Source organism: Cyprinodon variegatus, unplaced genomic scaffold (genome assembly GCF_000732505.1).
Source record: "Cyprinodon variegatus isolate N-32 unplaced genomic scaffold, C_variegatus-1.0 Scaffold36, whole genome shotgun sequence".
Classification (NCBI taxonomy): Eukaryota; Metazoa; Chordata; class Actinopteri; order Cyprinodontiformes; family Cyprinodontidae; genus Cyprinodon; species Cyprinodon variegatus.
The window spans coordinates 1,297,626-1,309,116 of record NW_015150489.1 but is presented as its reverse complement, the minus strand read 5'-3'; the positions used below and the strand labels follow the sequence as shown (position 1 = coordinate 1,309,116).

The following is an 11,491-nucleotide window of genomic DNA, read 5'->3' as shown; positions in this document are numbered from 1 at the left end:
ATTTTATTCAAACTCACCAACAGGAGTTTTTAAGCAGCTATGGGATAAAGATGAAAGTGAAAAGCTTAGAATAGATTCCTACCTACTCTCTGTGAAACAAACATGCAAAAACTGCTGTCATGAGAATGTTAGTGGCCATGAGCTCTGGCGCGCCCTCTGGCGGAAAGATCGCGACACTGTAGCTTCTGTAGTCGATCATCCGGAGGGAGGGGCCGCTGATCGGGAGTACAGACGCTCCTATAGCGCTTTGCTGAGGCACTGACTGAACAGCGCACTGTCAGGAGGGGCCACCATTCCTTGAAGCTCCCATCCGGACCAGAGGGCCGCTGCAGCATCCGCAAAGAGAGGGAAATACCGCTTTGTTAGGGTCGTTTTTTGTTTGAATAAAGGTGGAATCGGAGAGAACATGTCTTATCAAGGCAAAAAGAACATCCCAAAGATCACCGTAAGTAAAGATATTAATAAAAGAGTTATTTCTGCTTCAATGGCTGCTGGAACTTTGATGCGCGCTCCTGCAAATCACTGCGTTTCATTTCATTTAGGCTCTAACTGGGGGAAAAAATAATGAACAGCTTCGCTCTGATGTTTAAGATGGAAGAAATAGAAGAAGGAAAAATAATGTAGGTTATGTGCACAGAGACATGACTGGCTGCCATAGTGACAGACAGGCAGAGGGAGTTAAGGCGTTTTCTTAAAGGTGTCCTGCATCTCCTTTGTTGAGCGGAAATGTGGCTTAATGCTGAGGAGTCTGGACAGGAAAATTCACATTTTTCTCTTTTTTTCTTCGCATTGACATATTGCATAGGAACACAATTTAGAATTTTTTTAGATGCATTCTTGTTTTTAGCTCAGCATCAGAGTGATCCAATAAGGTGGATGATAGTGCCATTTTAAATATTGTCTCTTAGAATGAAAATATGTGAAATTATTAGCTTGAAACAAATTAAATTTTTATCATTTTTATAATAACATATGTTTTTCTTTATTTTTCACACTTATTGATCTCTGGGATGATATTGATTGACCAGAATCCTCTGGTCTCATTTCCTCTTTTTATCCAGTTTGTGCCTGTGAGATAAAAAAAAAAAGGGCAAATGTGATTTTCATGTAATTGGGTCTTTATTTTAATTAAAAATGTTCTTTTAAAAATCTAATAAGCCCACCCTGCCCACCTCCCTTTTGGCAGGCTGACATGGGGCTTGTGTTGCAGGCTGGTGCTGCAGAGAAAGTGAGAGGGCAGAGCATAGGAGGAGGGGGAAAACATGCACGCCCATTTGAGATGAGCTCTGATTATCTGGCCCTTTCGTGTAGCCCCTTGTTTTTCTGCATCCCCGAAGAGGAGACGGATTCAGGCTCTTGTCACAGAGAACAGGGTGGGGGGTTGAATTCAGAGGAGGGCTGGCGTTGCTCAGCAAGGCAGCTGGGTGCTGGTGGGGTGTTGCAGCAGTGGAGAAACCTCTCCCACTGCCTCCCCGTCTGCATGTGCATGTGTGCATGGATGTGTGCGTGAGTCTGAAATGTCTGCCTTCCAGTTTTCATTGTTGGAGCTCAGGCTGCAGTCAGGGGTGTGTTTGCTTTGCCTTTGTCTAAGCTTCTCAGCTGATTTTACACCACATGCATGCTCTCTGGAAAGAGCTAATCAATCAGATTTTGACTCTTGTTCTGTCAAAAGCCTTTTAAAGGTACCCTTTGATTAAAAAAAAAAATGTTCTCATTAATGTGCTAAGATCACCGCTAGATCAGCATTTAAAGTTGGCATTGCTGTAGAATTATTTTTAAAAATCTTTTATTGCACAGATTATACCAACATTGACATATAAGGATATTATAAATGATCTGGAGTTGACTGCAATTAGTCTAATTAGATTAACTCATATCACTTATATTAGATTAACTCATCTAGATAAAACCCTCCTCTTGAAAAAAATAAATCTTAGTTGTATAAGTATGGGTGTGACAACCCATCCTGCTGATGAGGTGAGACAATACTGGGTTTATGGGAATGAGATGAGATTGTTTTTTACTGTATTTTTGGAAAACAATTACATTTTTTTTTCATCGACTCATTTAGGACAACTATTTTACAAATCTCAAACTCAGTTTTTTTAGAATTACTGTTCAGTGCAGAAACAGTCCAGGCTTATTGCCATAGTATTTTAGAGGTTGAGGTTGAATTAGATAATTATATCTATTTTTGTTATCATTTTACATTTTTTTTAGTAATAACCATATTGTTTGGACAAAGACAGATTTTATTTTTTTTTTTTTTGGTTTAAGTAATTGAGATAATACTGCTAAATATGATGAGTCGATGACATACACTGGATCTGGAAAGGATTCCCAGCCCTGCACCTTTCCCACGTTGAGTTATCTTCCAGTCTTATTTTAAATTGTATTAAAAATCTATATCCTCAACATTCTGCAAGCAGTACACCATTCTGTGGAGAAAAAAAAGTAGCTTTTATTGTTGCAAAATGTTTAAGAACTAGATAGCTAAGAAATTACATTCAGGAAGTATTAACACCTTTTATAATCAACTGAAGATTAGACTTTTTTCCCCCGCCCATCATTTAGATGTTCCGACAGTTTAAATTGGAGTCCACCTTTGGTAAGTTTGGTTAATTGGGCATTGCCATGAAAGGCTTAAACCGACTTATATAACCTCTGACATGTGAATGTAAAGATCAAAGCACAAACACCAAGCATGAAGTAAAAGGAACTGTCTGTAGACCTCCAAGACCAGACTGTCTTGAGGCACACATTTAGGGAAGGATACTGTAGCATTTCTGTTGCCTCAATCAGTGGATAAGGTTTGGAGCCACTAAGACTTTGGGTCAGTAGCCTAAACTGAGTGAATAGGAGGAAAAGAACCTAAGCCAAGGAGACGACCAAAAACCCCATGTTTACTAAATCAGATCTCCAGCCTTCTTTTGTGGTGAGAGAAGGATCCTGAAGAAGTAGAACCATCCCTATAGCAACCCACCCGTCAGACCTGTATGGTCGTGTGGCCAGATGATAGGCGCGACTTAATAAAAGGCACATGGCAGCCATCTGGAGTTTACCAAAGGAAGAACTCTCAGACCATGAGGAAGAACATTCTCTGGTCTGATGACACAAAGATGAACTCTTTGGTTGGACTGCTTGGTTTTATGTTTTAATGAAACCAGACATCAGCAGAACCATATCACCCCTACAGTAAAGAGTGGTTGTTGCAGATTCAAGGGGATGTTCACTCAAAAAAGGATTCATGTATCTGCTGGATTTATTTAAGCATCTTTAGTTTCTTTAAAACTATTGTTTCATCTCAGCATGATAGGACATGAAATAATAGTTTTAAAGTAACTAAAGATGCTTAAATATATAACACAGATGCTTCACTTTCTTTTCTGAGAAGTTTCTGAAAAGTTTATCTTTGACTCAAAATAAGTTTGATTCTCTGCATAGCTGTGACTTTTTTGAGCATAACACCCCATTATGCTGAAATATGCTGGCAAGACCCCCACCCAACTGACTACTGATCAATCCAAACTAAGTTTGAGCAACGTTTAATTTGTAGGTGAATTTCACTGGTGTCCTTTACCCACAATACCTTATCATAGGTTATAGAATATTTTTTTTTATCACTGGTTCTCAAAGCTAGAATAAATGGTCTGAAAAGCAATGCTGGTCCAAAACATTCAGTTGTAAGTTTCCTCTGAAAAGTCACAGGTATGAAAAAGACCAAACAACTGGCATCTTGACTGGTCCAAAAGGAGATTAGAAATGAAAGCCTCAAATTTTAGATTCTACATAAAATAATTCCTAAATAAATGTGTATTAATAGAGTAGGTCTGATATTAAGGCAAATTTCACATTCTTTTCTCCTTCCTAAGTCTTAAAAAATTTTAACTACTAACAGAACGGTAAACAATCAACTTCTCCTTTGGTCACAGAGATCACAAAAATCATTAATCCTGGCCTATAATTTCAATTTCTTATAAACAAGTTCTTTTGGAAATGTAATCTTCAGTAAAAATCCCAGCTGACATGACTATACCTTTGGGAGAAAATTTGTATTTTATCTGAAATTCTCAAACTACATTCTGCGCATGTTAGAAAAATGTTTTAGAAAGATGTTCGTTTCTGTTCTCAGTTCCGCGTAGGCAACAGAGATTTGTCACATAATGAGGAAAAATCACTCAGGTCTATAATAATAATATTTCTCAGTTTGGAGATATTTTAAGCCAATAATTTAAAAGATAAAAATAGTTTTCTTTCACTTCAGGTGGAAGCTCTTCATAATTCACATTAAAGACCCATAGTGCAATCTGTGACCCCATCAGTGTTGCCTTCTAACCCAACTGTGCACCCAGATTTTCTCTTTATTTCCTCTTCTCTCCATTCTGGTCCAGCTGTTTTCATGTGTCAGCGCTCTAACCAAGCAGCTCTGTCAGAGTTTTAGGTGTGGTTCTTTCTTTCCTCTCACTGCCATTCACAGTAGTCTCAGTGTTATTCCAGGCTGGTACGTTTTACCAGTAATCCCACCCAGCTGGAATGAGCATTTGTGGGCACCAACCAATCCCAGTAAACAGCAGCTGGGGCCAAAACAACTATCCTTCCTGTTGAGGCACCCCAGATAAGCTCATACCATCAGTGAGAGAAGACACAATACCCCCAGCCCACCTAGAAGCTGCAGCATGAGTTACCGTGGTAACAAGTGTACACTTGTGACAGCAGAAGAATGGTGACCTGGAGATCCATTAATACGCATACAGACATTTCTTAGGCCGGTGGGCTTAGTTTCATGGTGCAGACATGTTTGTTTCTTCTCCTTGCTATCTTTACAAGGATACATTACACCACCGTATCATCCGATCAGCATTCCAGACAGGCAGGATCTCTCCCTGACCATGACTGGCGGGGGCCACCATAATTAATTTATACGGAATAACGTCTTGTTTTCTCTTTTCCAAAAATGAAAAAAAAAAAAAGACGTAAGATGTAAATATTTTCGATTGCTAGGCAACTAGACTTAACAGAGGCATGGTGCATATTCAAGATGACTTTCCTCTTCCAGTGATCCCAGTCTGCCTGCCTCTGTGCAGCTCCCTCCACCCACACAGGGGGCTTTCATTCTCTCTGTTGAAGCTAATGGTGGTCTCCTCTCTCATATCCACACACAACCCCTCACCCTCCTTGTCCTCTTATGCGGCCTTGGGGTTTTCCAGAACCATTCCTGCTAATTAACCGCAGAGTGACCATTTAGCAATTTGCATCCATGCTTATGAGCGCTTTCCCCTTCAGTCAGGGGAAAGTGGAAAAACCTTGTCAGTGGACATCAGCGTTGTATTACAAGAACAACATCCTGTCGTCTATTTTTGATCTCAGCTGGCTTGTGTACAGAAAAGACAATTTCCTGTGATATGAAAGACACTTCACTTCAGGATAATTGTTTGTTTAAGGAGTTGAATGACTTTTTAGATGAACTTTGCTCCAATTTGTTGACAGAAATTTAGCAGATGAGCCTATTAGCACTTGCTTATAGAGGAAGTATAATTGTTTGAATATAGACTTAAAGTAAAAATAAAACAGACAGAAACACATTTGACAAAAAAAAAGCTTGTCTCTATATGGCTGTTTTGTTTCACTGAAGGCCAAGGCATTTGTTCTGCTGGGTAACCTGGTCTGTTATATTTTCATGTTTTATTTCATATTTGCGGAGCTTAAATCTTAGAATATTCTGGGCTTAGATTTCAAACTATATTCAACTAAAAATAGCCTTTTTTTTTATTTTGTTTTGTCACATAGCATAAGCTTAAACATTAGACACAAAAAACACAGGCAGTTCAGTGTGAGAGCTAGTTATAAATCTAGCTAAAAAGTGTTTTTATTCCCCAATCTTTCTGTTTTTTTTTGTTCATACTGGAATTATTTAATTTACCTTCATTCACAATATTTTAAAGGATTTATTCCAACATGTTTCTTAAAGGAGAAGTCTGGTCAGCAAGGAATGATCAAAGGATCATTATCTATAGCTAAAACTAATACGCTTGCAGTGATTTATTGGATTTAGCGTTAATTAGTAAAAAAAATTAAAACATTTTCGTTGCGATTACTGAGTCTGGGAACGGCCATTTTTGCCCAAGAATAGTAACACCTCACTCCTGACATCTTCTGGCAGTGATGTCACTGTGCGGTAAGACGAAGGCCATTCTCCCCACTTTACAAGCAGATTTAATGGTAACTACTAGACACGCCTGCAATCGACAAAAAAACACTTAAGATTTCCAGAGGACTTCACCATTGAAAGTCACGAGAGCTATAGTTAAACTGACAATGCTCACGTGCAAGGCAGTTGGATGTTGTAATACATCGGATAAAAGTGAAAAAAAAAAAGAAAGAGTTATTTCACCTTTCTGATTCCTGATCCTCCATGGACGGGTTCGTCGTTGCATTGCCAATTCGAAGAAGAAGGATTTGCCATCGAACGTCTGGCCAGAGAAAAAACACGTAATATGTAGCATTTCAAAGAAAAATGTTTTCAAGATGACTTTGTGACGTTGACGTTGTGACAAACACCAGATACAGCATTGGGACTTGCTAAACAGCCGATACCGCACCGTAACAAACCGGTAGGTGGCAGTAGTGTTCTTTGACAAACATGGATGCCTCCATTAAAGCACATTCAAATGAAAATTACTTTAAAAACATTTATCAGTTATTGAACAGTATATAAAATTTCATATTTAAAGTACTTTCAGAAGTGTGAATTCTGAATATGACCGGACTTCTCCTTTAATGATGAATGATACAGTGTAGCATGATATCCATTGATGTTTATAAATGAACATAGGTTTAATCCCGTGATTATCAGCCTGGGTTTACGATGATATTCGGGCTGAATGTGAATGAGTGATTAGAACACTGGAAATCTCAAAACAGCAAACTCTGCACATATATTCAATATATTCAAATCTTTAGTTCGGACTATTAAATCTGAAAATAATACTTTATTAATATTGATATCTCAACTAATTCAACTAACAAGGCCAGTGATATTTAACTAAAGTGATAAGCAAAATTGATATGATTAAACAAAAACTGATGAACATTTGGTCACTTGCTACTCTAAGCAGGCATTCAGCAAATGCAGTTTAAATTGCATACAAACAGATTGGATGCCAATGTCAGTTCCTAAATGTGGTTTATGGATATAATTACATAAAAATGCTTGAAAACCAATCCGTTCCATTATTTAGATGAGATCCAATACCTCCACATAGGATGAATTAAAAGTAATGGGGCTTCCATAGTACCTCTTGTACTTGTGCCAGCTATCTTAGCAATCCTTATAAGTCTTAACCAGACTGGACAATTCGAGAGCTACCTCCTTTTTTTGTTTGAAAATAAGAGGCATAAGCATTGAAGCCGATTGCTTAAAGCATTCCAAGCATCTTCCTAAGTGGAAATTGTTTGAACATAATTTCTAACCATATGTTCTGGCAGTTGACAACCAATTGGTTTGGTAAAGGTCGACTTTGTCAGCTTATAAAGTTGACAAAATTGACCAAAGACATTTCAATGGCTATAAGCCGGGCAGTACAAACTTACACGAGGGGTTACCCTCATGCACAGTAGGTGGTGATATTCTGGTGGAGAGATGCAGGTTTGAATAGGCAAAATAATAGCTGTTAGGAATGAGGATAATTAAAAGGGTTGCAGGTGCATTTTCTTGCACCAATCAGCAGAGAGTGTAGTAATGGAGAGGATTATTTCAGGGAAAAAAAAGATGTTTTGACCTAGTAGTAGTAGTAGTAGTAGTAAGCAATTACTCTGAGTAGTGCTCCTCCATACTCTCTCCTCCATACTCAGAGAAAAAGTAGTAATTACACTAAGAGGTGTGTCAAATATATATACTTTTTTGCTATATTTTTGCATTCTGCGCACCGTAATTTTTTGGTGCATGCATTGTACTTGTCTCTAGGCACAAAAGTGTTTAGCGATTAAGGATACAAGCCCCCTGACAATGTGTAGCAGCCCTGTTAATAATTTATAATCTACATGTAATAGTAACTTGAAACACATTGTTGTGCAGATCTCAGCTCAAAATTAGAAAATTATCATGCATAGTCCAAACAACCCTGCTGTTTCTGATCAGGGTTGTCTCAGAAAGTAATTTGTTGTCACAACCTTACTCAGGGTAATGACTTCCTAGTTTTCTGAAATGGAAAAGCTAGGCTATGTGGGAATTAAACCAAAAACTTACTCTGGATTGTCACGAACCCTGCTTTGAAAAATGGGGGTGAAGGCAAGCAGCCAGTCAGCGCAAAAAACAAGTAACAGAACAGAGTCATGACACAACATTGATTCTAGAGAATTCCAAACCAGACATTTGTTTTTAATAAAAATCACAAGTCGGTTAATAGTCCTCAAATGGATTGACAGGAAAAAGCTGCAGTATATACATACCTGGATATATCCATTTAGAAATAAGTCAAAAAAGGTAAATGTCAGCACTATACAGTGGCAAAGATGTATGCATGTTAACCTTTGTTTTGCAACAATATCAGATCAAAGTCCTTTACGTAGAAAACTAAGCCATTGTCCTACAAACAGCTGTGCCCCAGTCTCAAACTTTGGACATGCACAATAAGCTGCACAGCAGTGAGTCAAAGGCATTAAATGTCCAAACTGGAGCTGTAGTAAAAATTCAGATGAAGGCCTGTGCTGATAATGAGGATAGTGGTGTCTCGTTAATGTTGTAACAAATGGTCGGGGGTATTCCCATGACCACATAATAGCACATATGGTTTAACTCCAGCAATGTGAGTGTTGCAAAACCACAGTATTCGTGTTACATAGAGAGGGAAAAGTTGTCCATTGTCCATCATACTGTTCATAAAATGAAAAATAACACAGAAGTCATGTGTATGAAATAATTGGTAGTAATATGAATTACTCTTTAAGCAGCCTTCTGACATCAAAATGGCAACCTGCTGATGTATGGACACAGCAGAATTTCACAGCTAACATTTATCATCTGTGTGCAAAAAGGATCAGTGCAGCATATAGCTGCCTGTGGTTGGACAACACAGGCCTCAGCTGGTGCAGGAGTTTGAAACTCTTTTCAGTAGGTTATCTGACAAAGCCACAGTAAATGTTGAGTCTTCTTTTATGATTTGTGTGCTGAAATTTAGAAATGTAAGTAAATGTGGTTTCAAGGGTTTGTTTCTAACAAGGTCTGACAAATGGCAGGATCAATGAGTCGATGCAATCAACTGGGATTATTTAGATAAAACAATTTGAATCAATTTGACTATGATCTGGTTTAATTGTAAAGTGCCTTGAGATGACATTGTTGTGAATTGGTGCTATATAAATAATCTGAATTGAATTGAAACAAAGATTTTGCTTGAATACAATGAGGGTAATGTGCTCTTAAAGGAATAGTACACCCAAAACATGATTAGCCTTCATTTTCTACTCACCCCCATGCTGAACAACACCCTGGAGTACTTTTTTGATATCTCAAATGCATCTGGAGATCTGGGAGGCTTCTTGCTGTCTGCTGACATTCAAATAATGGAGGTCTATGGCGCCCGAGGCAGAAAGGTCCATAAAAGTCCACAAAAAACTTGTCAATATTCCTCCATACTGCTCGTCCAATGTATTCCAATTGTCCTGAGAGGGTAGCATCCAGAATTTACTCGAAACAAAGTCATTTAGAATGTTTTTAGAGCATAAACAGTAGTGTATAGGATTTCCTGAAAGCGCTCACATGCGCGCTCACGACGCTACGGAAGCCGCCAGACCAAACCAGCGCATTCAGCTCGACAAAGAACTCATGCTCTTCCTCAACACTGAAGTCCTCAGACATTTTTCTTTCGTTGTTTCTTTCTTTGCACAGGTAAACAGCACATTTCTTCTTCTACGCTTGCATTATTGGCAGAGCAGACGCTGAATGCGCACTTTCATCTGGTTTGGTCTGCCGGCTTCCGTAGCGTCGTGAACGTGCATGTGCGCGCTTTCAGGAAATCCTATACACTACTGTTTATGCTCTAAAAACATTCTAAATGACTTCGTTTCGAGTAAATTCTGGATGCTACCCACTCAGGACACTTGGAATACATTGGACGAGCAGTATGGAGGAATATTGACACTTTTTTTGTGGACTTTTATGGACCTTTCTGTCTCGGGCACCATAGACCTCCATTATTTGAATGTCAGCAGACAGCAAGAAGCCTCCCAGATCTCCAGATGCATTTGAGATATCAAAAAAATACTCCAGGGTGTTGTTCAGCATGGGGGTGAGTAGAAAATGAAGGCTAATCATGTTTTGGGTGTACTATTCCTTTAATATTCCTTTAAGGTTAGAAGGCATTACTTGCTGTTGATCTCCATTTCTATTGTTATTATTCAGGGGTTTTTCCCTCTGTTGTTCACCTTACTGAGGTCAGCCCAGGAATACAGTTGGTAAATGGAAAGCTATTGATTTCTAAGTTTATATGGCTCTCCCTCAATGTTGTCCTTAGCCAGTGGGCAGAAATGAAAATAATCAATAGGTGCACTGTCCCTGATACATGAGGCTGCACTCTTGATTGCAGTGTTATACATATTATGTATAGAGAAATGTTTATTAGGGAAAACCCCTATTGCTCCAAATTATCCACCAGTTTAACCTTCAAGAGAAATGCTGACACAAGTGTATTTGATTGCACAACTTGTAGAAATTTGGTGACTATAGACCAACACAACAATACTGCAGGGTTTTATGGGATAGTAAGCCATGAGTATCCGATTTATGGGATAGTAACCCATCTGATGGTTCAGCTTGATCGGCCAATTGTTTGAGCATCCTTCAGAACCATCTTATGGCTACTTCTCCACTCTATTCAAAGGCTGTGCTCTGTAGCTGCTGGAAAAGCATACCGGTATGTATTTACCTGCCTGTGAAGAAAAGTGACTGTGTATTATTCTGCGTCAGTGGTTTATGAAGTATGAAGTGCATTTTTATTCAGATTTTGTCAAGTTTGGCGTTCAATTAAAAGATTTTTAAATTAGATAAGTGACCACAGTAATAGCTCACAATGGGATTTGGTGGTAGGCCCACTTAGGGGGGCTAATAAATTTATTACTTTATCCAAAAATATTGACAATTACTACATGATTTCATTGGGTGCTGGTCTCATTGGGTTTGCGACGAGTGTGGAGCAGCGCAACTATAGAGGAAATGCTAAACCTTGAGCTAGAAGGACACCTTAACACATTTCTCAAGGTCCTCCAACAGACAGAATTTTATGTAGATCATACATTCAGATTGATTCAAAGTTTCCTATCAAATGAAAACAAGCTGATTGCATCGACTCATTGACCCTTCAGCAATCCCTTAAACCAATACTGTGTAATAATCAATCAAATAATTGACACCCGTTTTGGTAATCTGACTGTAGCTCAAGTTATGTTGTAAGTAGGGCGACAGTGGCGTTGGATGTAGGAGTTTGCCCTGTAATCG

The 11,491-nt window shown here is 38.6% G+C and overlaps 1 protein-coding gene across 1 annotated transcript in view; it reads left to right on the top strand.

Annotated features, from left to right (window-relative positions):
• The first annotated feature begins 249 nt into the window (after window positions 1-249).
• Window positions 250-11,491, top strand: part of LOC107104893 (dihydropyrimidinase-related protein 3) — a 42,315-nt gene continuing 31,073 nt past the window's right edge. Inside the window, exon 1 of the mRNA XM_015405011.1 lies at window positions 250-445. Within this exon, the coding sequence (XP_015260497.1) occupies window positions 407-445 (39 nt within the window). The 5' untranslated portion in view covers window positions 250-406. The remainder of the gene's footprint in view (window positions 446-11,491) is intronic.